The 25,604-nt window shown below is 48.1% G+C and overlaps 1 protein-coding gene across 1 annotated transcript; it reads left to right on the top strand.

Moving 5' to 3' along the window:
* The first annotated feature begins 5,665 nt into the window (after window positions 1–5,665).
* On the top strand, window positions 5,666–16,634 carry LOC122366457. Its single transcript, XM_043338745.1, has 4 exons — window positions 5,666–5,910; window positions 7,235–7,432; window positions 15,978–16,101; window positions 16,375–16,634. The coding sequence occupies exons 1-3, from the start codon at window positions 5,896–5,898 to the stop codon at window positions 16,077–16,079; spliced, it is 315 nt and encodes a 104-aa protein (XP_043194680.1). The 5' UTR covers window positions 5,666–5,895; the 3' UTR covers window positions 16,080–16,101; window positions 16,375–16,634.
* Window positions 16,635–25,604: the final 8,970 nt, after the last annotated feature.

Raw genomic sequence — 25,604 nt, 5'->3', positions numbered from 1 at the left:
CGGCCGGTGGATGTCTCCCTCTTTCCGTGAGCCGGTTAACATCAAAATATAGCTGTAAAGTCAGGTTGTAGCACATTAACTCGCGCACGGCCTGGGGTGTTTGAACACCATGCAGTTTTTCGCAGATATCTCAACAACGGCGGCGCGGGCGCCGCCGTTTTGGGCACACCTGTTCGTGAATCTTTTCTGCACATGTTGTGAAAATTTTAGACCCAGGTCGACTTAGGTCAGGTCACCAGGTCACGCCAAGTGACCTCACCTCAGAAAAAAATTAGAATGCTCGTCATAGCTACACCGACTGAACGATTGCTTTGAAACTTTCAGCGATTGATAAGAGCAGCATTATCTATAAAATGTAGTTATATCTTGGAATTTTGATATCGGTGACCTAAGGTCAGGTCAATTTTGCGGCCTCTCCATTATAAGTCAATGGGAGAAAACTGAAAAGCGTCTATTCTGCACGAACGCTATTCTAGACACTCTGAAACATTGAGATGTAGGTAAAATTGACACACTGAACCAGAAAATGGCAACTGTGACCCCTCGTTATGTCCCCGAGGTCATCTCAGGTCACGAACAGAATCTAACAGTTTTTCGCTAATAACTTCTGATAGAGGCGTGCTAGAGCGCTGAAAACACCTTAGATGTGTTCGGATCGACGTTGCGGATCGACTGATATGCAACATGACCTTTTCCGGTCAGGTCATGACCTTGACCTGAGGTCAATTTTTTAAGTTGACCTTTCAAGGTCAAATTATAAGGCCTGGTCGGAATCGGCTGCTGTGCTGTTGTCAGCTGAGATCCAAGCCTTGATTGGTTGAGCTATTGGTGACGTATCACACCTTTTCGCCCTGTGACGTCATACCTCTGCTGACAGCCGGCTTTTCGGCTGCTGGGAAAGGGGCAAGGGCAGCAGCACGTCAGCCGAAATTCAAAGTGTCTCGAAAGTGACGCATGTAAGTCAAAGCGCAGCTTTTTTAGTGCAGGTGGTTAGTTTTTATATACGATGTTTTTGACGTATTTTGTACTTAATATTTTTCGCGAAAGATAGCAATTATTTCTTTTCCATGGCGCAATGTGCGAGTCAGCCTGAAAACAGTACCTAATAATGATATCACCGTCATTCAAACCTATTCCACATATCCGCCGCTTCTTTTGATGCACCGTTTCGGCACGTGTCCGGAGGTGCCTCACAGCCCGTTTTCATCTTCATCGTCCAGACTGTCGGCAAAGCCTTGCATTGTGCTCTTCAGCTCTAAAAGTGATGCGACTTAAGTCTTCCTCAGCTCTGCGACAGCTACTGACCAAAACCAAAGACTAGCGGTGACAGATCGGGGCCTCGCGCTGGCCAGGGGCGGGCGGTGAGGCAGCTGATTATTCGGCCCGGGAACGGAACTTCTGGTCCAGCCAGTTCTTGGTGGCTACAGCCGTTACAGTGGTTGTTTCTGATAAATTGGGGGCTTGGCTATATCTGATGTTGAAAGAAGCTTCTTGTTATCTTAAAAGGCCCTAAAAAGACCCTGACCTTTTTAACGATTTCCGCCGAGAGGTGGGAGCGACCCGCCTTTTTTTGGACTGGAACCGGCATGAAAGGAACCCTTTTAAACCTCTCAAGAAGCCCTTTGAAACTTTTATAATTTGGGTCGTAGCGAGGTGAGAGAGTGAAACGTTTCCTGAAAAGTCGGCGTACGGTTTCAATGTTTCTGATAGCACCAAATGTAAGTGTAATTCACCCCTCCTGTTGCGGTGTAAATAACCTGTTCTTGTTCTGTATAAGGAAAAAAACGACTAGTAACTTTGGCCTCCTGCCCTCGCTCCGTATGAGTGTAAAATATGTCTTAAGTGGCCAAAGCATAAATGTCCAAAAATTTGCAACAAAGCCACGTGCGCAACCACGTGCTTTGCTTATTTTATATATCTTTAATAAGCATTTACTTTTTGACACTTTTAGTGAAACACCCTGTACAAATCGAAATGCCAGCACCGCCTCAATAAACAATCCTGTAATTTTTTCTATAGCCTCGGCAAATAAACCTCAGAAATATAATGTAACGCAAGATAGTCATTGAAAAAAGCGCGAAAATGCTACCTCGCCTCAAGTCTCAACCCTATCTGTCGAGCGCCATCTTTGGCTGACGTTTCCTGTCAGCCGATTATGAACAAGCCCATCAGCAGCGCGGTGTGGGCGGGGCTTATTCTCGGCTGACAAAGTTCCGTCAGCCGATTCCGACCAGGCCTATAGTTAATTCGACGCGTCTCGACGAGATGATTACGATGCTGGCAAAAGTAGTGTCATGGCTCTTTTGAGTCAAAAGTTATTGCCGAAAAAAAAACGCTTTTCGTAAAAGCGGCTATTTTTGGAGTTTTTGCCCTCTAGGGGCTAACCTGTTGACCTGAGGTCAAATCTGATAATATTACTCAGAAAGGTCTGTAAAAGGGCTATCGAATGCGCTTTTCCGCGGCGCTGTAGCTCTATCGGTTCCCGAGATAGCCGTCGGCAGTTTCCAAAATGTTGAAATAGTCAACATTTTACCTATGGTGACCTCTGGTGACCTGACCTTTGACCTGACCCAAAAAAATGACCGAAGTGTTTTCGTCCTTATTTTGGACGTTCTTTCTATTGCCGCTTTCCGCGTGTCGCTACGTGGCCCATGGGAGCCGAGTTAGAAGGGTTCAGACACCCCCGGCCCGGCGGGGAATCTTAGAGCACCGGCCCGCCGCGGGTTTAACAGCAATGCCTCCACGAAAAGTAGAGACTAGTTTTCGTCAGGTCCAGCCGTGACCGTTTGGTGCTCGGCTCCGTGTTAACTGGAACAGTTATGGAGCGCGAACGTGCAGTTTGTTGTGATAAAGATGAAGAAGGAGCGATGACCGTCTCCAACTATCGCCCGTGGGGCGAATCGCTACTTTCTCTAGCCCTGTTTCCATGACACTACGGATAGGATCGGATCGGCGAATCCGGATCGACGAATCCGGATCAGCAGTGCCGTTTCCATGACCGATCCCTCCCGAAACGGGATTCGCACCGGGATTGGCCGATCCGGATCGGCTTCTCTAATCCGGGATTGGTAGACGTAACTGGCGCGCTGCGGCGATTTACTTCATAATTCCCTTCATAACGTTCTCAAGCTAATGCGAATCAAGCGGTAAGTTGTGTCTTTTCAGGGATCTGTGCCACCGTTTGTGCGCAGAGACTACCGACTGGGATTCAGCGACCACGGTGTCAGTGTTAAAGACTGTACGGCCGGCGGCGAGACTGTACGGCCGGCGGCGAGGGTCCCCGCCGCGGCGGGTAGGGGAGACGGCGCGACCTTGGCGCGTCCCCTAGTGTCGCGCGGTGCCGCTCGGGGAGGGTGGACGTGGGTGTGCTGAGTGTGTAGTGTCGTCTGTCGTCTTCTCTTGCGACCATGTAAGTTTCTGCCGTGCTTTGTAACAATTGGTTAAGAAAATTTATCCCAATTATTGCAGCAAACATAAACCGCAGACCAAAACTGGCGCCGAAACGCTCAGTTCAAAATGGCGGCGGCGCCGCCTGCCGCAAAGGGAATAGTACTGCCATATGCTGCCAAAGTGGGATCGGCCTCTCTAATCTTCTTTTTGAATCCGGATTACCCGATCCGATCCCCCAACGCGAAATGTGTCGTTTCCATGGTCGTTTGAATCCGGATTCGGAGCTAATCCGGATTCAGAAGTGTCATGGAAACGGGGCTTCTGACACCTTTCTTCCTTTAGTCGAACATGTTAACCCTCGCCCCCCGGGGGGGGGGGGGGAATTTGCCCCCCCATGTGGTTTTTCCTGAATAGCAAAAAACGGCCAAATTTTCAGTACCTTACCGGGCATCAATTTGACACTTCCAAACAAAATTTCAAGTCTTAGGTCACCTTAGGTCAGGATTTATTGAGGTCAAAGTGAGGTCATGTTCGAGCAAAAATGAGCAAAAAAAAAACATGAAATCTTGAAACGCTCACCAAAGCTACAGTTACTTAGCAATTTCAAAGTTCTTTATATGGTCATGTAGAGGAAAGACGGCGCTACAAAACTGTTATCTCGAATTTTCAAATTGTTTGGATTTGAACCCCAAAAATAAAAAAAAAATTATTTAGAAAAACTAAAAAATCCCATTTTTTAATTTAAAAAAAATCGTAATATATGTGATAGTCCCTGCACTCTTCTATCTACATACCATTTTTTAGATCGATACCTCTTTTTTGGCCAAGTTATAGCGAAGAAACTGTTCAAAATTGATGACGTCAAATTTTAAACTCAATTTTTGGCAATTCTAGAGCACATAGCGCAAAACAAAGACCACCATTGAACTCCCCGTGACGAGCTGCATCGAATCGATACCCATTTTATGCAAAATATCAACTTTGAAATTTGACCTAATTTGACCTGACCTTGACCTGACCTTGACCTGACTCTGACCTGACCTTCACCAGAACATAATCTAAACTGACCCGAAAGGCTGCCTGACCCACATAATCGCATTTGACATATAAAATGGACCATAAAACATGCATCACATGATAGTTTCATATTGTGATCCTCAGTGACCTGGCCTCTGTGATCTGACCTGGTATCAGTGACCTCAAATAGCAAAATATGTGTTTGAAGAACATTTCCCCATCGATGGTTTTCAATAAAATGCATTTTACTCGATTTTACAACGCATTTCTTGAAATGCTTGTAAACGGTGAAATCCGACATTTGATCTGACCTGTGACGTCATCAGTTTGACCTAGGGCAATGAAATTGGGTCACAAGGTAGTTCCCTGATAGAGCTATCCAACACCGTTTGCCGCTTGTCGCTAGGTTGCGTGGTTCTCGAGATCCAAGGGGGCCAAATTGCCCCCCCCCCCCCCCAGCAGGGCGCGTTGCGCGGCAGACCCCAACGGGGCGCGGGTTAATCGTCAAGCTTGGTGCTAGATGTTCATTCGTAAGCTGGGTGAAGGATAAAGGCTTGCACTGATTACTTCTTGCTTGGGGAAGATGATGCATCACATGGCAAAAACGTCAACTTGAAAATTTGATCAAGGGTCAAGGTCATGACCTAAACGGAATAGGTCATGTTGCGTACTGCCCGATCCCTATCGTTGATGAGTTTGATGTGAACATGTCTGAGGGCTCTCATCGCTCTAGTATGTCTCATCAAAAGTTATTATCGAACGACTGCTGTAAATATTTTGTGATGTGAGTTGACATCAGGGGGTATACATATAAGGGGTCACGCGTACAACTGTTCGATGCCTCTTCAATGTTTATCTGCCACCCGACGTTTGGAGTGCTGAAAATGGGTGGTTATAAAGACTCAGTCCAATTTAATTTATAGCTATACATATGTCTTGGGAGGTCGCAAAATTGACCTGACTCTAGGGCACATTAAAAAACGAAATAAAGTACAAATATACACACTAGTAAAATTATTAATTGCTGAGGGTTTTAAAGCGATCATTCAGCCGGTGTACATAGCTTTGCGAGTTCTATAGCCTTTTTGAGTCTAGGTCTTCACGGGACCTGGTGACCTGACGTTGCAAGACCTTACATTTTCGCAATTGGCGTAAGAAATATATGAAAAGTTATGCCGAGCGTAGGGCTCGGGTTAACTGCTTGAGACGTAAGAGACCCAAGAAAAGTCCGTTCACTCCTTTTTCCATGCGCTAATTCAAAGACCGAAAGATGCAGAGCCCGTTGCAGTTCTCTCGCTCCATGAACCGTGACGTCACGAGTTTGCCAGCTCGGCGCCGTGAGAGAAACTCGATCGGCCGGTGCTATAAAGGCGGGGACGGTGGAGAGACCGTCAGTATCTAACGTGAGCCGCCGGTGACCGACAGCAGAGTCTGCAGACACGACTGGAGTGTGAATTTCGTCCGCACACCGACGAGCCAGGAGAGAAGATGGCTTCCCGTGCAGTGAGTGATACCGGTTTTAGCTGCTCCGGGCCGGTCCTGGGCAGAGCGGCTCTATGTGTTTACTATGGAAAGTGTACTTTCAGAGTGTAGACAGGTGTTAACCGCCGCGGTCGAGGTGAAAACACCAGGTGTCCACCCGTGAGAATTATGCTGTGAAAGGGACAATTATATCATACATGGTGAGAAAGACGTGACAGTTGAGTAGGATGGAATCGTCTTGGAAAAAATAGCTTTCCATAGAACACATTGGACGGACAAGTTGGGTAAATAATATGCTCGGAATATTTTATCTAGGGATAATAAGCTACTGGTTTGTTCGATTCATAGTGAAAGTATCTAATGGGTGGTCTATGAATGATTCAAGAACTTTTGAAAGTGATAGTAACGTTCTTTCTAAAGCCCTCATGCATTATGTGTGCTCATTTCACGTTACAGATGAATAGGTGTGTAATGAATGCTGTTCCATATTCCGTTGTAAGTTCTGCGCAACGTGCATTCTCTTTGGGAGGCAATGCTACGCGATAATATGTTTCACGGTGAGAATAGCTGTGACAACTCTGAGACCTGTGTAAAATATTGATATGTAAAACGGTATGGTCGCCACTAATGTTCACAACCGGCTCGCAAAATATTTTCGCACATTGCCAAGATATGTAAAGTATTCATTACTATTTCAGATAGCCATGGTAATGCCATGGATGAGATGACACATCCATGGCAATGCCTAGCTTTGCGACTACTAATGCTTTTTGTAGAAATCAATCGATTTCGATTATTTGTAACGGAAATAGAAAACCCACCCAATGAAAAACATTACTGACATAAGCATCAACTGATTTGCGAGCAAACCTTCTGAACTTGACTTTGCGTAAGTCGTTGAACTCTCCGGGTTTCCTCAACTACCTTCTTCAACTAACGATAGATCTCCCTTAGCCTATAATTTATCTACCTTCAAAACTTTGCGACCCCAGCTGACCTATAGTGACTGGTGGCATTCCCTGACTTCACGGCTGATGCAGCTCCTGTCACGTTAACACACACTGCAATATGCATGCTGCAAAAGCTGATCTTCCAACCTCCCCAGAATAGTCGCTGACCTCTGTGCTCCCGTATAAGTAACTAACTTCTCAGACCTGACCAGCCGTTGATTAGTGTGGTCAGCCAACTGACCCCCTGACCTAACTGACGACCCCTGACCTGCCCAGCTGCTGACCCCCTCCCCTGCTCAGTCGATGGCCCCCGACCTGCCCAGCTGCTGACCTGTCCCGCTGACCTGTGTCGCCCGCAGCTGCTGACCTGTCCCGCTGACCTGTGTCACCCGCAGCTGTTGGTTGCCGTGCTGGGCCTGACGGCGCTGGCGCTGGCCGAAGCCTACCCGCGGCCGCAGAGCTACGAGCGCGCGCCGCCCGTGTACCGGCCCGTGTACGAGCCGGAGCCCGAGTACAGGCCCAGCTACGAGCCCGTCATAGAGGAGCGTGCCGGCTACGGCAAGCCCTCCCTCAAGGGACGCGTCAAAATTCAGGTGCGTTATTGAGTGCCCCAAGCCAAGGTCGGGGTATGCATAGATGTTAGACAATCTCCGCGAAAAGAAGACACCTAAAATAATTTCGTCGATGTAGCATCAACGTAGCGGTATGAACAGTCACTGTAGCCGCCGAGCCGCTGTTCGCTGTAACGGACATTATTTTCGATTCGTTGGGTGAGATGCGTTTGGTGAAATGCGAAACTTCAGCTAATGATTTATTCAAGTCTTAGTTCATCTCTATGTCTTGTCATGTCATGTCATGTCATGTCATGTCATGTCGTTAAAGCTTTATGCATCTTACGGCTCAGAGCTAAATCAATTAGTATACACAAAACTACGCATCGTAATACAGCAATCGAAAACCCACCAATTTTAGCCTTTTTCGATGACCTGGAAATTTAAATTAAATCTCGCGGGCATCGCACGCGAATATAACTAACGGCGCCGCCACATGACAGACTATTTACAAATATGTACAATACCGTATGGGAATAACGTGATGAGGCGGCAACACTCCCCACCTTGACCCGATCAGGGCTCAACACTCACTACACAACTGCACATGCCATTAAAGCTGACCACTGTACAGCATACACTTACGTCACCTTTGTGGCATCAACTTTCTAACGCGCCATGCAAATGAGCGCCTGCCACATTTGAGCCTTTGGTTCAATAACAGGTCCTAAATACTACCGCGCTAAACAAGCACTATTCAACTGTTAGAACGTCAGCATGGCAAGCACCAACACAAGGCTCATCACCGATCCATCAATTGTCTCAACTATTTCTGGTCACCATCGCGATCGGTGCGGCATGGTGCTCTGACGAGTAGCACCTTACAGAGATGCTATATCTTTGTGTTCTCACTATTCTGCCTCCAAGATGAGAACGAGCTTCGATATCGGCCTCTTCAGAACTGACGTCTCGGTCTGTACCATTGCAGATCGGACGAAGCCTTTCCGGTCCGGGAAAGTCTCTTTGATTCGGCCCAGAGGCCACCTGGAGCGTGGTGTGCTCGTATCCATGACAAGCACTACGTCATTAACTGCTAGATTTCGTTCCACCTTGTTCCACTTGTGTCTCAGTTGTAATAGCGGCAAATACTCCCGAATCCATCGTTTCCAGAAGATATCGGCCAAATACTGCATTTGTCTCCATCTTCGAGCAGACCGGCTGTCCCTGGCGGTGAACAGGCTGTCTGGCGTAGGACCGCCCCTCAGCAGGAGAAGGTCATTTGGGGTCAGCGGCTGCAAGTCTGTTGCATCACCTGAGACGGTGGTGATTGGAGTCGAATTCAGTATTGACTCGACCTCGCACAACAGCGTGCGGAGCGATTCTTCCGTCAGCGTTTGTTCCCGAAGGAGCCCATTCAGAATCTTTCTGATGGAGCGAATTTGTCTCTCCCACACCCCACCGTGTGATGATGCACCAGGTGGGTTGAATATCCACGTGATACCCTCCTTCAGGAGAAATTCGTGGACTTTCTTCTCTTGAAGTCTCTTCAACTCTTCGCGCAATTCTTTCTCGGCCGCCACAAAGTTGGTACCGTTGTCCGACCGTATAAGCGTAGCCTGACCTCTCCGAGCCTGGAAACGCCGCAATGCGTTGATGAATGAACTGGTGTCGAGGCTCTCGCATAGCTCTATGTGTACAGCTCTACTGGAAAGACAGCTGAATAAAACAGCATATCTCTTGAGCTGTTTTCTACCCATTTTCACATAAAATGGACCAAAGAAGTCCGTTCCAACTTGGCTGAACGCACCCATGTGCGCTGTCGTTCTCTCTGCTGGCAGGTCTGCCATGATCTGCGTGACCGGTGGGGCCTGCAGCCTCCTGCAGCGAACGCACTTGGAGAGAACTCTGCGGACCGCTGAGTTGCCATCCACTATCCAATACTTGCAACGTAATGCTGCCAGAACATGTTCCCTGCCTGAATGACCTCTGCGCTCGTGCATATCTCGGATGACAAGATCTGTGACATGGCCTTTCTTCGGCAGAATGATCTGGTGGATTGATGACGGTGATAGTCGTGAATTTCCTAAGCGGCCTCCCACTCTGAGTACGCCGTCTACTTTCGCTGGATTCAGTCTGTACAGAGAGCTGGACTTTTTCACTGTTGAGCAAGACAGCTCATCTGGAAAGGATGTCTCTTGTACGTATTTGACGATGGCCATTTCTGCTCTCGTTAGCTCTTCTGCTGTCAATCTCGCACACTGATAGGTACGCGCGAGACCAGCACGACCTCTCTTCCTGGCGTCACGGTTGCGGAGAACATCCTTTAAACGAAGTATCCAGGCCACTCGAGTCTTCAGCTTGTGCCAATCCGATGCACTGTGTAGGAGGCGCATGGTGTGATCCTCGTCTGTAGCTACGACATTCACATAGGGTTTCTTCACTTCCAGTGGCTCAGCATCCGAGCTGGATCTGAGGTCTGGCTGTTCCGGCCACTCTGACTTCGGACGTTTGAGGAACGCTGGCCCACCAATCCAATCGGACTCGTTCAGTTCCCGTGCTGAGCTACCACGCGATAGAAGATCGGCCGCATTCAACGCCGACGGCACATACAGCCATTGGTGCGGTGTGGAGCCATCATGAATGATTGTCAGACGATTTGCGACAAATGCTTGAAATCGAGATGTCTCGTTATTGATGTATCTCATGTTTGACATGCTGTCGGTCCAGAAAAACACTTTCTCTATTGGCAGCTCCAATTCTTGACGGATCTGAGTGCTGAGTTGAACCGCTAATGTGGCGGCCGCAAGTTCTAGTCGTGGAATTGAGCATGTCTTCAGTGGAGCTACTCTCGACTTACTCATAAGAAATGCTGTATGCACTGACCCGTCATCTGCAGTTGTTACATAATAAGCTACTGCCCCATAGGCGGACTCGCTGGCATCGGCGAACAAATGAAGCTGATGTCCATGTGTTGGAACGTTCGGAGTCAAACTCCTGGGCACGGAAAATGCGTGTAACTGTTCCAACTGCCGACACCATTCGTTCCATTTTCTCAAATGGACGGCCGGTATTTGTTCATCCCAGTCCAACTTCATCCTGCAGAGGTCCTGGAGTAGTATTTTCGCCGGCAGAATGAATGGAGCTCCGAAGCCTAGAGGGTCATACACTGCGCTGACGGTCCCTAAAATTCCTCTTCTGGTTGCTGGACCCTTTCGGATATCGATACGAAAACTGAGCGTGTCGTTTTGCACATTCCATTGTACGCCAAGAGCCCTCTGTGGCATAGGGCTATCTCCAGTAAGGTCTACCTTGTCAGGGAAGGCACAATCCACCTCGGGCAGCCCACTCAGCGTTTCAGGGCTGTTACTCACGAATCCGGTCAATCGGAAACCTCCCCTAGCACAACATTCTCTCACTCCTTGAGTAACATTCTTCAGTTCTTCGGCCGTTGAGCATGACTTCAGAAAGTCATCGACGTAGAATGACCTCTCGATACTGTGTCTGACGTCTGTATGGAAGTCATTACCGAAATCCTGTGCCGATCTTCTCAGCGCAAAACTTGCGCATGAAGGCGAGCTGACAGCGCCGAACAGGTGAACGTTGACCTGATATTCCTGCAGATCCTTTCTTACGTCACCGTCAGGCCACCACAGGAAGCGTAGTAGACTTCTTTGCCTTGATGGAACGCGCACTTGGTAAAACATTTTCTCGATGTCGGCCATGACTGCGAATGGCCGTTCTCTGAATCTCATCAGAACGCCGAGGAGAGAACTGGTGAGGTTTGGGCCCTGCATAAGACGATCGTTCAGTGAGGCGTTTCGAAACTTTGCGGAACAGTCGTACACTACACGAATCTTGTCCGGCTTGACGGGGTGGTACACTCCATGATGTGGAATGTACCAGGTTTGCCCAGCGGTTTTGAGGTGACTGTCTTTGACTCTCTCGGCATAGTTCTTCTCGATCAAGTCATTAACCCGCGAGTTGCTGGGGGGGGGCGTTAAACGCCCCCACTTTTTTCGCCGGGCCATAGCATAAAAACGGCGCGCCGCAGGCGCGCCAAATTTTGGGTACCTGTAGGGAATTGATTGAAGTTTATTGTGACAAAGTTTCAAAAAATCGGTCGGAAAATTTTTGAGATATCGAGGTTTTAGTGACGTCATGATTTCTGAGTTTTCGACCAAAAACGGCATATGTTCAAAAAATCATATAAAATCACAGAATAGACATACAGACATGCCGTAAACGCCATTAGACTGCCAATACCATGATCAAGCAAATGGCTATCTTCGATTATTGATTATCGTTCCGCATTTTCCATAATCTTGAACTGAATCTTGGCAATTTTTCGTGACTACTTCACGACCAAGATACATGAATTTCTTAAATTGAACTTTTTGAGCCAAACACGTACACATAATGATAAAATGAATGTCACCATCGTGTTCTACGCCCCAAATTACCTAAAAAACATGTGTCACAGGCTGCGAATATCAGTTTTGATTTTCGGGGATATGTGCCTACCCGGTTGACCTGACCTTGACCCTGACCTATGCTTGACTGACCCCTACATGGAGCTGACACTCTCGTAGGCCTTATAAGATGGATTGTGCACCGTTTTGACAGAGTTTATAGCGAGAGGCGCCCATTGCGAAGTCCTGAAGTCCATGCTACTGAAAGCCCGATTTCAGGTGTTTGACCTGACCTTGACCCGACCTGTGACCTCAAAATTCAACTTTAAAGTACTCATCTGAAGCGTCTCGTCGCGCTCTTTCGTTTGCCGCCTCGTGCGTTTCGCTGCGCCTATTGGTTCTCGAGTTATCGGCTGGGGGCGTTTAACGCCCCCCCCCCAGCAAACGGTGGGTGGCGAAATGCCCCAGCAACTGCCGGGTTAACAAATTTCTTGTAATCTTCCATGTACTTGTCGTTTTTGTTCATTTTCCTTTTCAGGTGCTCAGCTCTAAGCAATGCCTGTTGCTTATTGTCTGGAAATGGCGCGTCTTCTTTCAGAGGTAAGGGAATCTCGTAATGTCCATCGATATAGCGTGTTCCCGCTTCGACCGTTTTCAACCACACTCTGTCCTCCACTGACAGTCCCACGTCGGTGGAGCTGCCGTTGTCTTCGAATTCCTTATTATATAGCGAGACGAACTTCTCATGAATATCAGAATCACCTCTGAGTACACTGACTCTGTTTACTCTTGCCGCTCCATGCTCTCTGGTGAATCGGAGTTCTCGGGGTCCATACACAGCCCAGCCCAGCTCTGAACGGAACGCAAATGGCTCGCCTTCACCGCCTCTCCTGACCTCAAGTGGACACAAAGCCTCGGGACAGTTTCCGCCAATCATGAGGCCGATCTCAGCGTCTACTTGTGTCAGAGGAATTCCCTCGAGATGCATCCATTTACCGATGTCGGCTGGGGTTGCGATGTCCTCGTGTTTAACTGGTATCCTTTCAAGTGTGTAGGTGGGTGGCAGCTGAACAGCAGTTGAAGAATGAAGGCCTGTAATAGATAAGCCCTCGACTACTTGACATTGTACGGACTGATTTTCAGAAGCAGCAGTCATCATCGTCAGCCTTGTCGCTTTTCCCTTGACGTTCAGCCTTTTAAGCAGAAGATCCGTGCAGAATGTTGCACTTGACCCGAGGTCCAGGAACGCATGAGTGACGACCGATCGTGAGCCGTCAGGTGATCGAACTAACACGGGTATCACTGCCATCATTGTGGGCGAGTCTCCGCGAGCACCAGCCGCCACTTCTGCGCCGTCTATTTCCAATCGTCCGTTTCTTACGACGGCTGCCGGCCCTGCACTGCTACCACTGCTTTGCTTGCTTGTAGCAGAAAATTCGGAAGGAGATGCCTGCTTGTCGTTGTGCAGCGGAGTCGGATGGCGACCCTTGCAGATCTTGCAGGACAGCCTTTTTGTGCACACACTGATCTGATGCCGCTGCCGAAGGCACCCGAAGCAAAGTCTTTGTTCAACGATGAACGTTCTTCTCTTTTCATAGGGCTCATGATTCAGCCTCTCACAGGAATCCGTTGAATGTTGCTCGGCACAGTACAGGCACGTCATCACCCGAGGAGATGCGTCCTTATTGACACCTGTTGCAGACACGATGTGAGGCTTCTTACCGCTTCCATCTGGCTTGGTCAGCTTCCCGAAGGTGGGATCTGTGATTTTTCTCACTTCTCTGTCAACGAAAACTACGATGTCATCAAATGTCACCTTCCTGTTTGCTTCTTCCTTTATTTGTATCACTCTATTGCGCCAGCTGTCCTGGCAGTGATAGGGAAGCTTTTCCACTATCTTGCGCATCGTTCTTGGATGGTCGGTCTCTCTCGACCCTGGAGGTATATCTTTCATCACGTTGAGACACGACGTGAGCGCGATGGAGAACTTGTCCAGGCTGTCCACATCACCCGGCTTGATAGAATTCCAATCAGTCAGAATGTCGACAAATGCTGAAGACACCGAATCAGGGTCTCCATATCGCCTGTTGAGCAGGCGCCTGGCCTCCAGATAACCCGACCCATCTGACATATGCGCGCATCCACGTACGATATCAAGAGGCTTCCCGCGCAAATAGGTCTGAAGATAATAAAGCCTCTCGTCGGGATCATCAGTTTTACTGGCGACTCTGGAGTCGAAAGCTCTAACAAAACTGCGATACTTCGTTACATCGCCGTCGAAGACCGGTATCTCCAGCTTAGGCAACTGGCCCTTCTGAAGCTGAGTGAGCAGCACCCTTGAGTAGTCTGCCTGCTGTGACTGCTGAGGCTCTGTATGACCCCTCTGCTCTGTCGCTGCTCCTGCTGCCTCCGAGTCGTCTATGCTCCTAGCCTCGTGCGTGGTGGGCTCCCGCGATCTCCCAGACGGTCCATCAGAACAGCGACGCTCTTGAGTAGGGTTCCTGAGCCCTGTTTCTGGCTCAGCATTCCCAGAAGTCAGAGACTGAGAGGACGGCTGGTTTTGTCGGTCGGAGAAGGATGTGACTGGTCGTGCCGTGGCCGCCATACCCTCTGGCTGATCAGCTTCCGCCAGGATCTTCTCTCTTGCCTCCGATTCTGCAAGCTCGGTTCTTATCATTAGTTCCTCTTTACGAAGCCGAAGATTCAGCTCCTCCAATTCGATTTTACGTTTCTCCTGCAGAAACGAGGCTCGTGCCAGCAATGCAGCTCTTTTTGTCGCTTCAATAGCTCGCAGTGAGCGCACTGAGGCGGCAGAGGCGGAAGTGTGACAAGAGACAACTGACTCGCCACACACGGATTGGTCATTCAACGCCGCCTCAGTTATGGAGTCGTTATCTTGTCCGTTGTTGTAATCGGCGTCTTCTCGGTTCCTGCTAGAACCATCGTCCTTTTCATATCTCATAAGCTCTTGCAAACGTCGAACTAGAACGGCCTTCGTGCCCTTAATATTTGCGTGTCTCTTCCTCAGTCGCTCTTTCAACTCACTCACGGTAAGTCTGTCAAGCTTGTCCATTTTGTGACTTCGCGAGTTGCGTCCGATTAACCAATCAAATGCAGCAAAGTGGACCGATTGATCTGCTGTGATGCGTTGAATGCGATCGTCTCTCACGTCAGGCCAGGACGAGACGAGACGTCAGCCGTGAAGCGCGTAAGAACTCGCCTTCAGACGTTTTCAATTGGTGCAGTCGATCTGTCACGCAAGTCCACTAAAGCCGTCGTTTCCTTGGAAATACAAGAGCTTTTCACATCTTGCAATCATTCTTAGGCTTCATCTCGCAAGCTATTGCAGTCTTGCCAACTTAATATCGCTTACATCCAAATATGTCATTGTTCTTGCATAGTTCTACGCTTTACCTTCTCGTTTGGCTTTAACTTCGCACAAAGCTTTATCTTAAAGCTTTTTCTTGAATGCACTGGCTTTAACTAAATGCTTTAGCTTGAATGCATCAGCTTAAACTTAACTGTGAAAAGTTTTAAATGCAAAGCCTTTAAACTAAATGCAAGCTTCGACTTCGAACAAAGCCTTAACTTTAAGCCTTTACTTTAATCCATCAGCTTTAAGTTAAGTTAAATGCTAAAGCTTTAACTGTAGCCGCCGAGCCGCTGTTCGCTGTAACGGACATTATTTTCGATTCGTTGGGTGAGATGCGTTTGGTGAAATGCGAAACTTCAGCTAATGATTTATTCAAGTCTTAGTTCATCTCTATGTCTTGTCATGTCATGTCATGTCATGTCATGTCATGTCGTTAAAGCTTTATGCATCTTACGGCTCAGAGCTAAATCAATTAGTATACACAAAACTACGCATCGTAATACAGCAATCGAAAACCCACCAATTTTAGCCTTTTTCGATGACCTGGAAATTTAAATTAAATCTCGCGGGCATCGCACGCGAATATAACTAACGGCGCCGCCACATGACAGACTATTTACAAATATGTACAATACCGTATGGGAATAACGTGATGAGGCGGCAACAGTCACACATTTATTTGTTTACACTATAAATATTATATTGGTCTGTACTTGCAATGTGACATAAGTACCTAACGTCAAACAGTTTTAACGGATACCTCTTAGGCGTGGTGCAGCCCTGACGTGCCTCTGAACGTTGACAGACGTACCGCGGGCCCAGCAAGGGCTACGGCTATGACGTGTTTGCGCCCTGGGGCTACTACGTCACGCAGCCCGAGGACGACAAGGGCTACGGCTACCACTGAGAGGCGCGCGGCGCCTAATTCGGTGAGAGTTAAAACTCTTCTGTTACTGGCGGCAAGCGTAGGCATCGGTGAAGGAGGGGTAGCGCACATAGAACCTCATACGAAGAGACGGACTTTTAATAGTCGATCTTGCTTGATATGATGGGAATAAAATAATGAATGACCCACGGGGCGCTATACAGGTAGATTGAACTGTTATCAGATCGTTCTCCAAAGCAAGATTGTTGGAAAAGCATGATGTGTTGTTCCATTTGGAAAGTCAAAGTTCTACATTTGAAATATGGTGCGTTTCCAGGTTTCTTCCGTCTCAGGATATCAACATCTGAAGATTTTCGTTCGGCGCACCGTCCACAGCAAATAATGACGTCATTGGATAGCGCCTACAGCTGACTGGCTGATAAACGCGCTGAAGTCAGCAGTTCACATCATTCGCTGCAATGCCACCGAATCACTTGTTACATTTTCTCGTTTTTGTTATGACGGCTATGATTGTTGGACTTCCCGTTGTTACGAATTACCTGAACTTCTCAGATGTGCAATAAATATATCACCGTAGTGCTGTAGCATCACTTAGCTACTTGCGGATGGCATGGTTTGAATTGAAACAAAAATAAACATTAGGAGACAACATACAGATAATGGCAAGAATAAGATGTGCTTTGTCTCAACTCTTCAAGCACACAGTTAATGGGTTCATCAAAAGTTTTTGAATGAGATATTTTGAACTCGACGGCTTCTTGATTCTTCCGACTTCTTTGAAAGACGGCAAGAAACTGAAACTGAAACTGAAACTGAAAGACTCCTTTCGTAAATTTGTCGAATTCTCCACATAAGAAAGAGTTCGCAGCTTTTAGGCCCAGAGGCCAGACATTCATGGCTCACACCCACAAGACGCATTTAAAAGGCGCAGAGCCGTACCTATCATGCCGAGCCTCGAGCTTCCCAATCTGATAGGGGTTAAAACTTAGGATGATCCTTTAGTTTCAGACAGCCATGTCTCTTCGCCCAATACTAAACAAACTGAAAATGCCGAGATCTTCGATGGTTGGAATGTATTTGAAATGTAGCAAGTACAAAATAAATAAGAAGATAAAGATGAATAGGCATGTACATACCTCCAAAACGTCAGTCATACCAGTTCGGTAGAATTATAGTCACCGTGGGTAGAATGACGACTGAACAATACACATCCGTTGCTAAAAAAAGACCATCTTGACAGATAGGTAGGTATCTGCATTAGATGATGAATACTGAATGGCCTTCCTATTAAAGCGAAGGAAGCGAAAACGAGATAACAGTTGAGATATTTCACTTTCACTTTCCACAATTGAATAACGGTAAAGCGCAGACACATCGCGTGCATGACAATTATTACGCATGCTTTTCTAGGGAATGCAAACAAGGCACAGTCATACACATATCACCTTCACTACAAAGCATTCTGCTCAATGTTTCAAGATGCAAGACACTGCTGATATGAATGATCTATCACATATCGCACTTATACCTATACAAAACATGAGGCACAATGGGCGATCACTAAGCGCAATGTCTAGAGCGTTTCGTACTATTTTATAGTGTCATGTGGACATTTTGCATGTTTCAATACATGTAAGCATGATGTGCCCGTTCTACTTAAATTTAGACATCACAACAATAAGACTTGTTTACGTTTTGTGCCGCTAATGTTTACCTACTTCCCTACAATAACCTACGCTGGGCCGGGGGTGGCGGTTTGAACACCCTAGCAGTTTTATCGCATATGTCTCATAAAATGTGGCGCTTTGGAACACCTTTTCAAGCATCTCTCCTGCACATGTTGTGAAAATTTCAGACCCAAGCCACTCATGGTCAGGTCACTAGGTCACGTCAACTGTCAAGTGACCTTACATCACAGACAGCTATAATGCTCGCCATGACCGATCGCTTTCAGGGATTAATGAAAGAACCAGTATATTTTAAACCTTTGCTTCGGAACTTCGATAGACTTGACGTAAGGGCAGGTCAGTTTTGTTACTTCCCCGTTATGAGTCATATGGGAGAAAATTAACCGTCGCTTCTTTTTGACAAAAGACGAACTTAACACTCTCGAACATCAGGTAACAAGTAAAAATGGCACAATGAATCGGAAAATTGCATTTTATGCTCCCAAGGCCAGCTCAGGTCATGAAAGGTCTCCAACAGCTTTTAACAATATGTCTTGATCCGTCGACATGTAAGAGTTACGAAAACACCTTGCATGTGTTCAGATTACGGACACGGATCCCCTGATACGTAACCACTTTCGGTCAAGTCAGGACCAGGACCTTAGGCCAAATTTTCAAAATCACTATTTCAGGTCGAATTATAGTGTCTTAGAAGCGTCCTATGAGAGAAACACGATGCCGGTAAAGTAAATGTCGTGAAAGCTGTGTTAAAAGCTAAAGCAGAAAATATTTCCGTAAACGCATCAATCTAAGAGTTTTTGCCATTTTTTTTAACTAAACCGTTGATGTGAGATCAAATCTGAGGGCAGTTAAAAGACAGAACGTTGAAAGAGCTATCAAATCACCTTTATCGCAGCCTTTAGCTCTATTCTTTACTGAGTTGTGCGCCGATTTGTAAAAAAGAATAATTGTTTAACTATGCAAAAGTTGACCTCTGTTGACCTCTGCTGCCCTTGCTGTTGACCTGACATAAAAATCGGCTTAAGTATTGTCTCCATAATTTCTGACGTTCTTCGAAGCACCGCTTACCTACTGCGTGTTGCTACGTGACTAAGGAGCCGAGCTAGGTTGAGGGTGCTCAGACAGCCCCCCCCCCCCTCGGCCCGGCGCGGTTGGGGTCGAGCACCGGTCCGATGCGGGATAACCATCTGTTCACAGGCCTACAGCTGTTCCATTAGGTTCCACGATTGCATATTAGCACGGTCATACGCGGTAATGGCAGCTGAGCATTTATGATTTGTTTGGAAGCAGCCGATTTGTGAAGATGTGCAATGGCAGACCACAATAGAGTGCTTATTTAGCTCAAATACAAACTTTTGTCTGCAATTGCCACATTGACACCGGATGCTAAGTCGATGATGGGCGCAATCGCACATGCTGAACATCTCGTTTCAGTAAAATTCGCGACCGATCTCATTCGCCCCTGTGAATGAGATGCTGGAAGCTAATGTGATTGAAATGCAAGGACATGCACACAACTTTTTTCGGATCAGCAGTGCCAAAGACAGTAAAATAAAGTCGCGGAAAGACAGCAAATCCCAAATATCCGGTGAAGACTGAAGATGTTAATTCTTCTTCTTTGTCCATTATAAATTCACAGAGCCATAAACACATAACCCCGTGGCAATGTTCACTGGGCCCCGGTAGGGCCAAGCAGGTCGCCTGACCCAGAGCTTCACGCTTTTCCACGCATCGGCCTGCAGTCGCCGTTCATAGCCGGAGTCCACAGATTGTACCGTGCTGCCACCTCTGGGGCGAACGGTACACTTTTAATGACATTGCCCTCCGCCGGGTGGATGCGGTGCGGTGCTGCCGGTCGCCTGTACGTCATTGGAGGAAGCCGCGAGCCCAGCAGTCGTCCGGGGCAGAGCACTGCTGGCAGGAGCAGACACAGAATGTCATCAACATGATGCATATCAGGAGAGGTGCGCTGAGCTGTTAAAAATGCAGCTCTCCATCATACTGTTCCCGTCAGAGCTCTGTGAGATCCGCCTGAAAAGCGAGGAGTTCTGAGCCTTGAACCTGCAGGCTGCATGGAACATATATGTAGGTACCGTGCCTATAGGTAGACATGGTTATTTGAAGGTTATGTTATGTGGTCCTGAAACTTCATCGATCTTAAAGTTATCCGGCTATGCAAGACTGACAACTGTGTTCCGCAAACAGCACTCATGCCAATGGCGCTTTACGCACTATTTTGTCATTTACCGCAAACTATAAACATATATAATTAGGTTAGGTACTGTAAAAATAATAGGCATTGTTATAAGACTATTAGCTACATCAATATTTCTGCGATTTTTCCGCCGTTTGGATTGTTATTTGCAAAGAAAAATAAACGTAGGCATACCTAAGAATATCAAGCATGAATAGGTACCTATTGAATACAGAAAAGTTATCCGACCCAAGCTGGTAGCACCAGCGTCGAGTACATTTAAAAATGGTGCTAGCTAAACTACCTAATACCTAACTCAAAATCAAATCAGCATAGAAAGGTGTTAGGGGCAGTTACACTATTCGCCTACTTCGGTAGAAAATATTACATTGTAAGTAGGCACTATGATTAGATTGATGACGCATTGCATACTCAATGCTGTTACCAATAGCAAGAGGTCATTGTAGCTCCTAGGTTGTTCGAGTTACGCCGAACATTGCACTGCGAGAGGAGTCCCTCACACCTGTAACGCCGTACGTACAGCAGTGTCAGAAAGTGCCTCCCTGGTCCTATCATCAGCTAAGTCGCTTTTCTCCCAGGCCACACTTGATTTATAAAGCTGTGCCGTTCAATGCATTCGTATAATCTACTCAGACTGACTGAAAACCTATTCATATATCGGGACAGTATTTCCGTTTGGACTGTAACATTCGGCGGGCCATCCTGACGGTTCGCGGGGCAGCTGGTTTCGCCGAGTGGCCGTCGCTGGTGGCCAATCGACCGCTGACATTCCAACGAGCAACTTCAGGGCGGCTGCCGCCGTTCACGGCGTCCGCTAGTGGCAAACTGAGGCCGAACAGTGGCCCGCAGCCGGCCCGTCCTGCGCAACGACCCAACGCCTTCTTTATTTACTGCAATCCATGAAAAGATGACCAGGGGTGCGTACACCCTTCAGCTCAGCAGCTTAAAGTGGCTAACGTTTACAGAAGACAAAAAGAAAGGAGAAAGTAGCGGCACTCTCAGCAATGAAAATAAAACAAAGCGAAAACAGCAACAAAAAAGAAAATGGATGGGGAAAGATTGCTAATGATCAAAAAGCAAAAGTAGCCATTGCTGAAAGCAGCATGTCACTATCCAACTATACCCATGTGAACTAAGTCATCCATGCAGCTTGAGCTGCCACTATTTGGTTAGAAGAAGATATCGTCTGTCTGTTTGTCTGCCCGTCTATCCGTCTGTCCGTCTGTCCGTCTATCCGTCTATCCATCTGTCCGTCTGTCCGCATGTCCACCTGTCCGTCTATCCATGTGTCTGTCCGCCTGTCCGTGTGTATGTCTGTCCGTCTATCGGCGTCCATCGTCTGTCTGTCCGCCTGTCCGTCTGTCCCCCTGTCCATCTGTCCGTCTGTCTGTCTGTCTGTCCGTCTGTCCGTGTGTCCGTCTGTCCGTCTGTCCGTCTGTCCGTCTGTCCGTCTGTCCGTCTGTCCGTCTGTCCGTCTGTCCGTCTGTCCGTCTGTCCGTCTATCCATCTGTCCGTCTGTCTGTCTATGGGCAGCATTATCGTATTGATGGCATGTATCGCGGACGGTCGCGTGCCAAGCCATCTCCAATAATGAGCAGACATAATAACAGCATTGGCCATAACGACGGCAGAGACCGGGTCACTGAGCTGAGGTTGGCGCAACGGTCCGAAAAACGTCCCCACACAGGGCAGTTAAACTCAACACAGCGTGGCAGCCGGTTCAGATCGGTGGCTTTACCATTACGCGGAAACAGACCGCGCGTCTTTAGTTCCCGAAACGCTTTCACGCGATAAAACCACGCGCCATTGCGCATGGTTTATGGGTCGCGAAGAGGTACTTTTTACATTTGGTTATTTAATGTCCTAAAGCAGGGGCGGGCAAACTTTTGGGAGCGCGGGCCGGGTGTTGCATTTGTGAGCAACTAGGGGGCCTGAGTGCTAAGCTCGCCAGAGTTTCGTTTTCAATGACTAATGGATGCTATGTTGCTATGACGCGACTGACTAACGACGGGCAATGACTGTCTCATGACAGAGACAAATAACTATAGTATAGTTACACTTATCAAACGAATGACTTTTGACCCATGACAGCCGTACTAAAAATCCAGTCTGCTTTTGTAAAATGCACAGACACAGGAATCATAGAAATAACGACTCACCTTACCTATTTGAGAAGTGCCTCAAGAAGCTGGAGACGGCGGGCTACCTTGATGTTTATGTTAAGTTTCTTGGTTTATGCCGCAAAACTTTTCTCGATCGTAAGAAGACAAAATACTTTGTGATTCACATGCTATTTGTATTGACACGATACTCCACGTCACTCCCTTCATGCTGTCCCAGAAAGGTACCGGAATGCGTCCTTCGATCACCGCACCCTTGTTTTTAGTGCGAAGGGTGGTGCTGCTTCCTGCCGTGAAGAAGCCATTCGACATTCGGCGCCACAGATGTCGTCGAGCTCAGCCTGAGGACGTCATTCAGGTGACGATCAGACAGTCTGAATCGGAGGCGGGACTTCACGTACTTCATTTTGGAGAACAGCTGTTCGCAGCAGTACGTGCTACCGAACATGGCAGCGATGCATTGGACGTGCGATATGTAGTTGGGATATCCGCCAGTGGAGATAATGACATCGCGGAAGACGGGCACAGGCGAAGAGGTTCGGAACTTTCCTCTGAGTTCATCACTGCTTTGAAGTTCCACCGACTCGATCTGCAGGGATACCGGCGCTTCGTCGACACTGAAGTCGAACGGTTGCATGCTGTCACCAGCTTGAAGTCGGTAGCGAGCTCCCGAACGCCAGCGAAGCGGTTCGTGAACTCCTGGCGCAGAGTGGCAAGAGCAGCGGCACATCCATCGCGGTCAACATCTTCCGCAGCACAGGTGGCCATGGGCGAGGGAAGTGGTCAAGCTGTCCTCGACCTACCTGGGCTTCCCACAGACGAAGCTTCACCTCGAAGGCAGTGACATGCGCATACTTGTCGGGGAGCAGAAGATCCTTTCCTTGAAGTTTTGTGTTCAGCGTGTTCAGGTGGGATTTGATGTCCGTGAGCAAAGCCAGGTCAGCCAGCCACCTGGAATCACTGAATTTATCGGCGTATGACGAGCTTTTCTCATATAGGAAGCTCGCGATGTCCTGCCTGAGCTCCCAAGCACGGGACAGCATGGCGCCGCGACTCAGCCAGCGTGCCTCACTGAAGAACAGCAGGTCACCGTGGTGCTATTGCTACTGAACTCGGATGAACCATAATCCTAAACTGGGCTTCCGTAGGGCTCGCGGGCCGGATTGCAATGCTGGCTGCCTATCCAGGCCGCGGGCCGGACGCCGGAGCTTGGCGGGCCGCATCCGGCCCGCGGGCCGGACTTTGCCCGCCCCTGTCCTAAAGCGAACGCGAAATAGCTGTGAAAAAGGCCTTCGCCATAGCACGCGCTATTTGAAGACCAATGGAAGAATGAGCTAACTTCACTAATTGTTGACTTCACCTACCGTGCTTCACCTTCACCACTAATTGTTGCCTTCACCTCACCTACTACTTTATCGGATAAGTAATTGGTAATAATGAGCAATACTTTTCAGGCCACACGATAGAAAAGCATAGATACCGAAGTGTATGTATTATAGCATCTACTGCCAATTTCTAGGCATGTAACTTCTCTTCGCATCCCAAGCAATCGCGCAAAGTGAGCTAACAACAGCCCCAGGCCCTGGATTCCTTCTGTTGCGCTGTTGGTCAGTCGCACGCGGCTCTGTCATTACCGTTTGCCGGCGAAGGTTACTGTCCCTCCCTCCCCCGTCCCCCAGTCCCGGACTCGTGTAGCAAGGCCGCTCACTGGCCTTCTATGTCCCCCTGTCAGGAATGGTGGCCAGCTAGCGACAGGCGAGCTCAAGTCACGACCCCATGACCTCACACTGAATGTAAGCAGTAAGCACTGTGAGCAGCCGATGGTGCAGTTCATACATAACGAGCCACTTCTACAGTGACATGGAGGTGTACAATGCACACTGCACATATACATTATGGCGGTGCAGTTGCATCGCATGTCGTCTTATAAATGTATCTAAAAAGATGAGTTTCGCTTTTCAAAGTCTACATTATAGCTCAGGCTCAAAATCTACTACATCTTCGTTGGATGCCGTTTACATCCAACGAAATAGCTGCAGTCGAATTCGACAAATGCTGCAGTACGTTTTCACACACGAGTATGCTGCTTCAGGATGACATTTTTGCCGGAATGGATAAGTAGCTAAAGCTGCTAGAATTTATCATCGTTTATTGTTATAGGATTAAAGTTGGTAATTGAAAATATATTTCGCATGTTTTACAAGCCATTAATCCAGCTGACGTCATTAAAAGCAACGTAATGATGTTTCAACTAATTATCCTAAATGATAAACTGTAATAGTCTGCGTAACAGCATACATTTACTTTGAGCCTCAGTCCTTAGGACGGTGAAAAATGCATGTTGAAGGAGGTATACCGAGGTGGGGCTGGTTGAGGTGAGGTGGAGCATACAGGCGGTGAGGGGGTACGGCAGGGGACGGCAGCAGCGCTCACCCTGCGTGTCGGAGCGGGCGCCGGCCGAGAGCGGCCGCTGATCCGTCTGCCACCGGAGCAGCGCCAGCTCCGAGGCGGGGCTGATCAGCTCGGTCCGCCGCGGCGGCGGGCCCAGGCTGCGCCGCCGGTGTGTGGCCACGGCCGGGCGCCGCTCGACCGGCGGCGGCTCCTCGCTGCGGCGCCGGACCAGCGCCGGCGGCCGGCGCACCGCCCGCAGGCTGCAGCGCGCCGTCTCGTTCACCCGGTACAGCTTCTTGGTGATGTCCTTACCTGGGGAGAGTGATCCCGTGAAACGGGCCCGCATTGAGTGGACAGGAGCAGGTACGTGTGGCTATAGGCCGTTTTTGACGATGGTATGCGGGATTTGCAGACATATCACAGATGCATTATGCATGAGCTATCAAATGCAAGACAGTCGTTAATTAACCACTTTGCTTGTTACGTATGATCTGTAAACATAGCTCAAGCAACGACTCCCGCTTGTTTTTATCGCTGTGTCCGTTGTTACGTAATACCTACTCAAGGTGACGAGGACAGCTTTTTGTAGCGTATCGTATTTCCATCAGACAACACGAATGACTTGTAGCGTGACTCGGTGGCAATCGTAAACATCGACAGCACGTGTCATGAATGTCTGCTTTTAGTGCCTGTACTCTCACTGGAAGGAGCTCACGTTCAGCGCAATACTCCTGACAGATTTATTGTGGTTGTAGATATTGTACGATGCGTTTTAATGTTTATAGAGAATCTGATTAGGTACTTTCTTTTGTCAGTTGTCCATATATAATGACCAAACAGACATCCTGTTTCTAAGGTAGGTTTTTCATTTATTGCTCTGAATCTTATCTCACAAATTAATAAAACGATTAAACGTAATGTTGTTGCACATAGCTAGCACGGGCACATCTCATGCTCGTTTTTACCCTCATTCCTGATGGACGCCATTACACATCCAGTATGCATACCAGCCATTCGGCCCCGCTGTGAAACTCACCGACCAGGTTAAATAGCACGGCGTTGAGGAAGGCGTTGGACTGAAGCACGGCGCCGAGCACCTCGGCCGTCCATACCACGTACGTCGACTCCTCAG

Source organism: Amphibalanus amphitrite, unplaced genomic scaffold, assembly GCF_019059575.1.
Source record: "Amphibalanus amphitrite isolate SeventyFive unplaced genomic scaffold, NRLGWU_Aamphi_draft 000807F_arrow, whole genome shotgun sequence".
Taxonomy (NCBI): domain Eukaryota; kingdom Metazoa; phylum Arthropoda; class Thecostraca; order Balanomorpha; family Balanidae; genus Amphibalanus; species Amphibalanus amphitrite.
This window is presented reverse-complemented; position numbering and strand designations above follow the sequence as displayed.

What these genes read in the sequence shown, in the direction of transcription:
- LOC122366457 (XM_043338745.1), top strand. An exon ending in AGGGACGCGTCAAAATTCAG is followed by an intron (nt 7,433 to 15,977) that starts GTGCGTTATTGA and finishes GAACGTTGACAG; the next exon opens with ACGTACCGCGGGCCCAGCAA.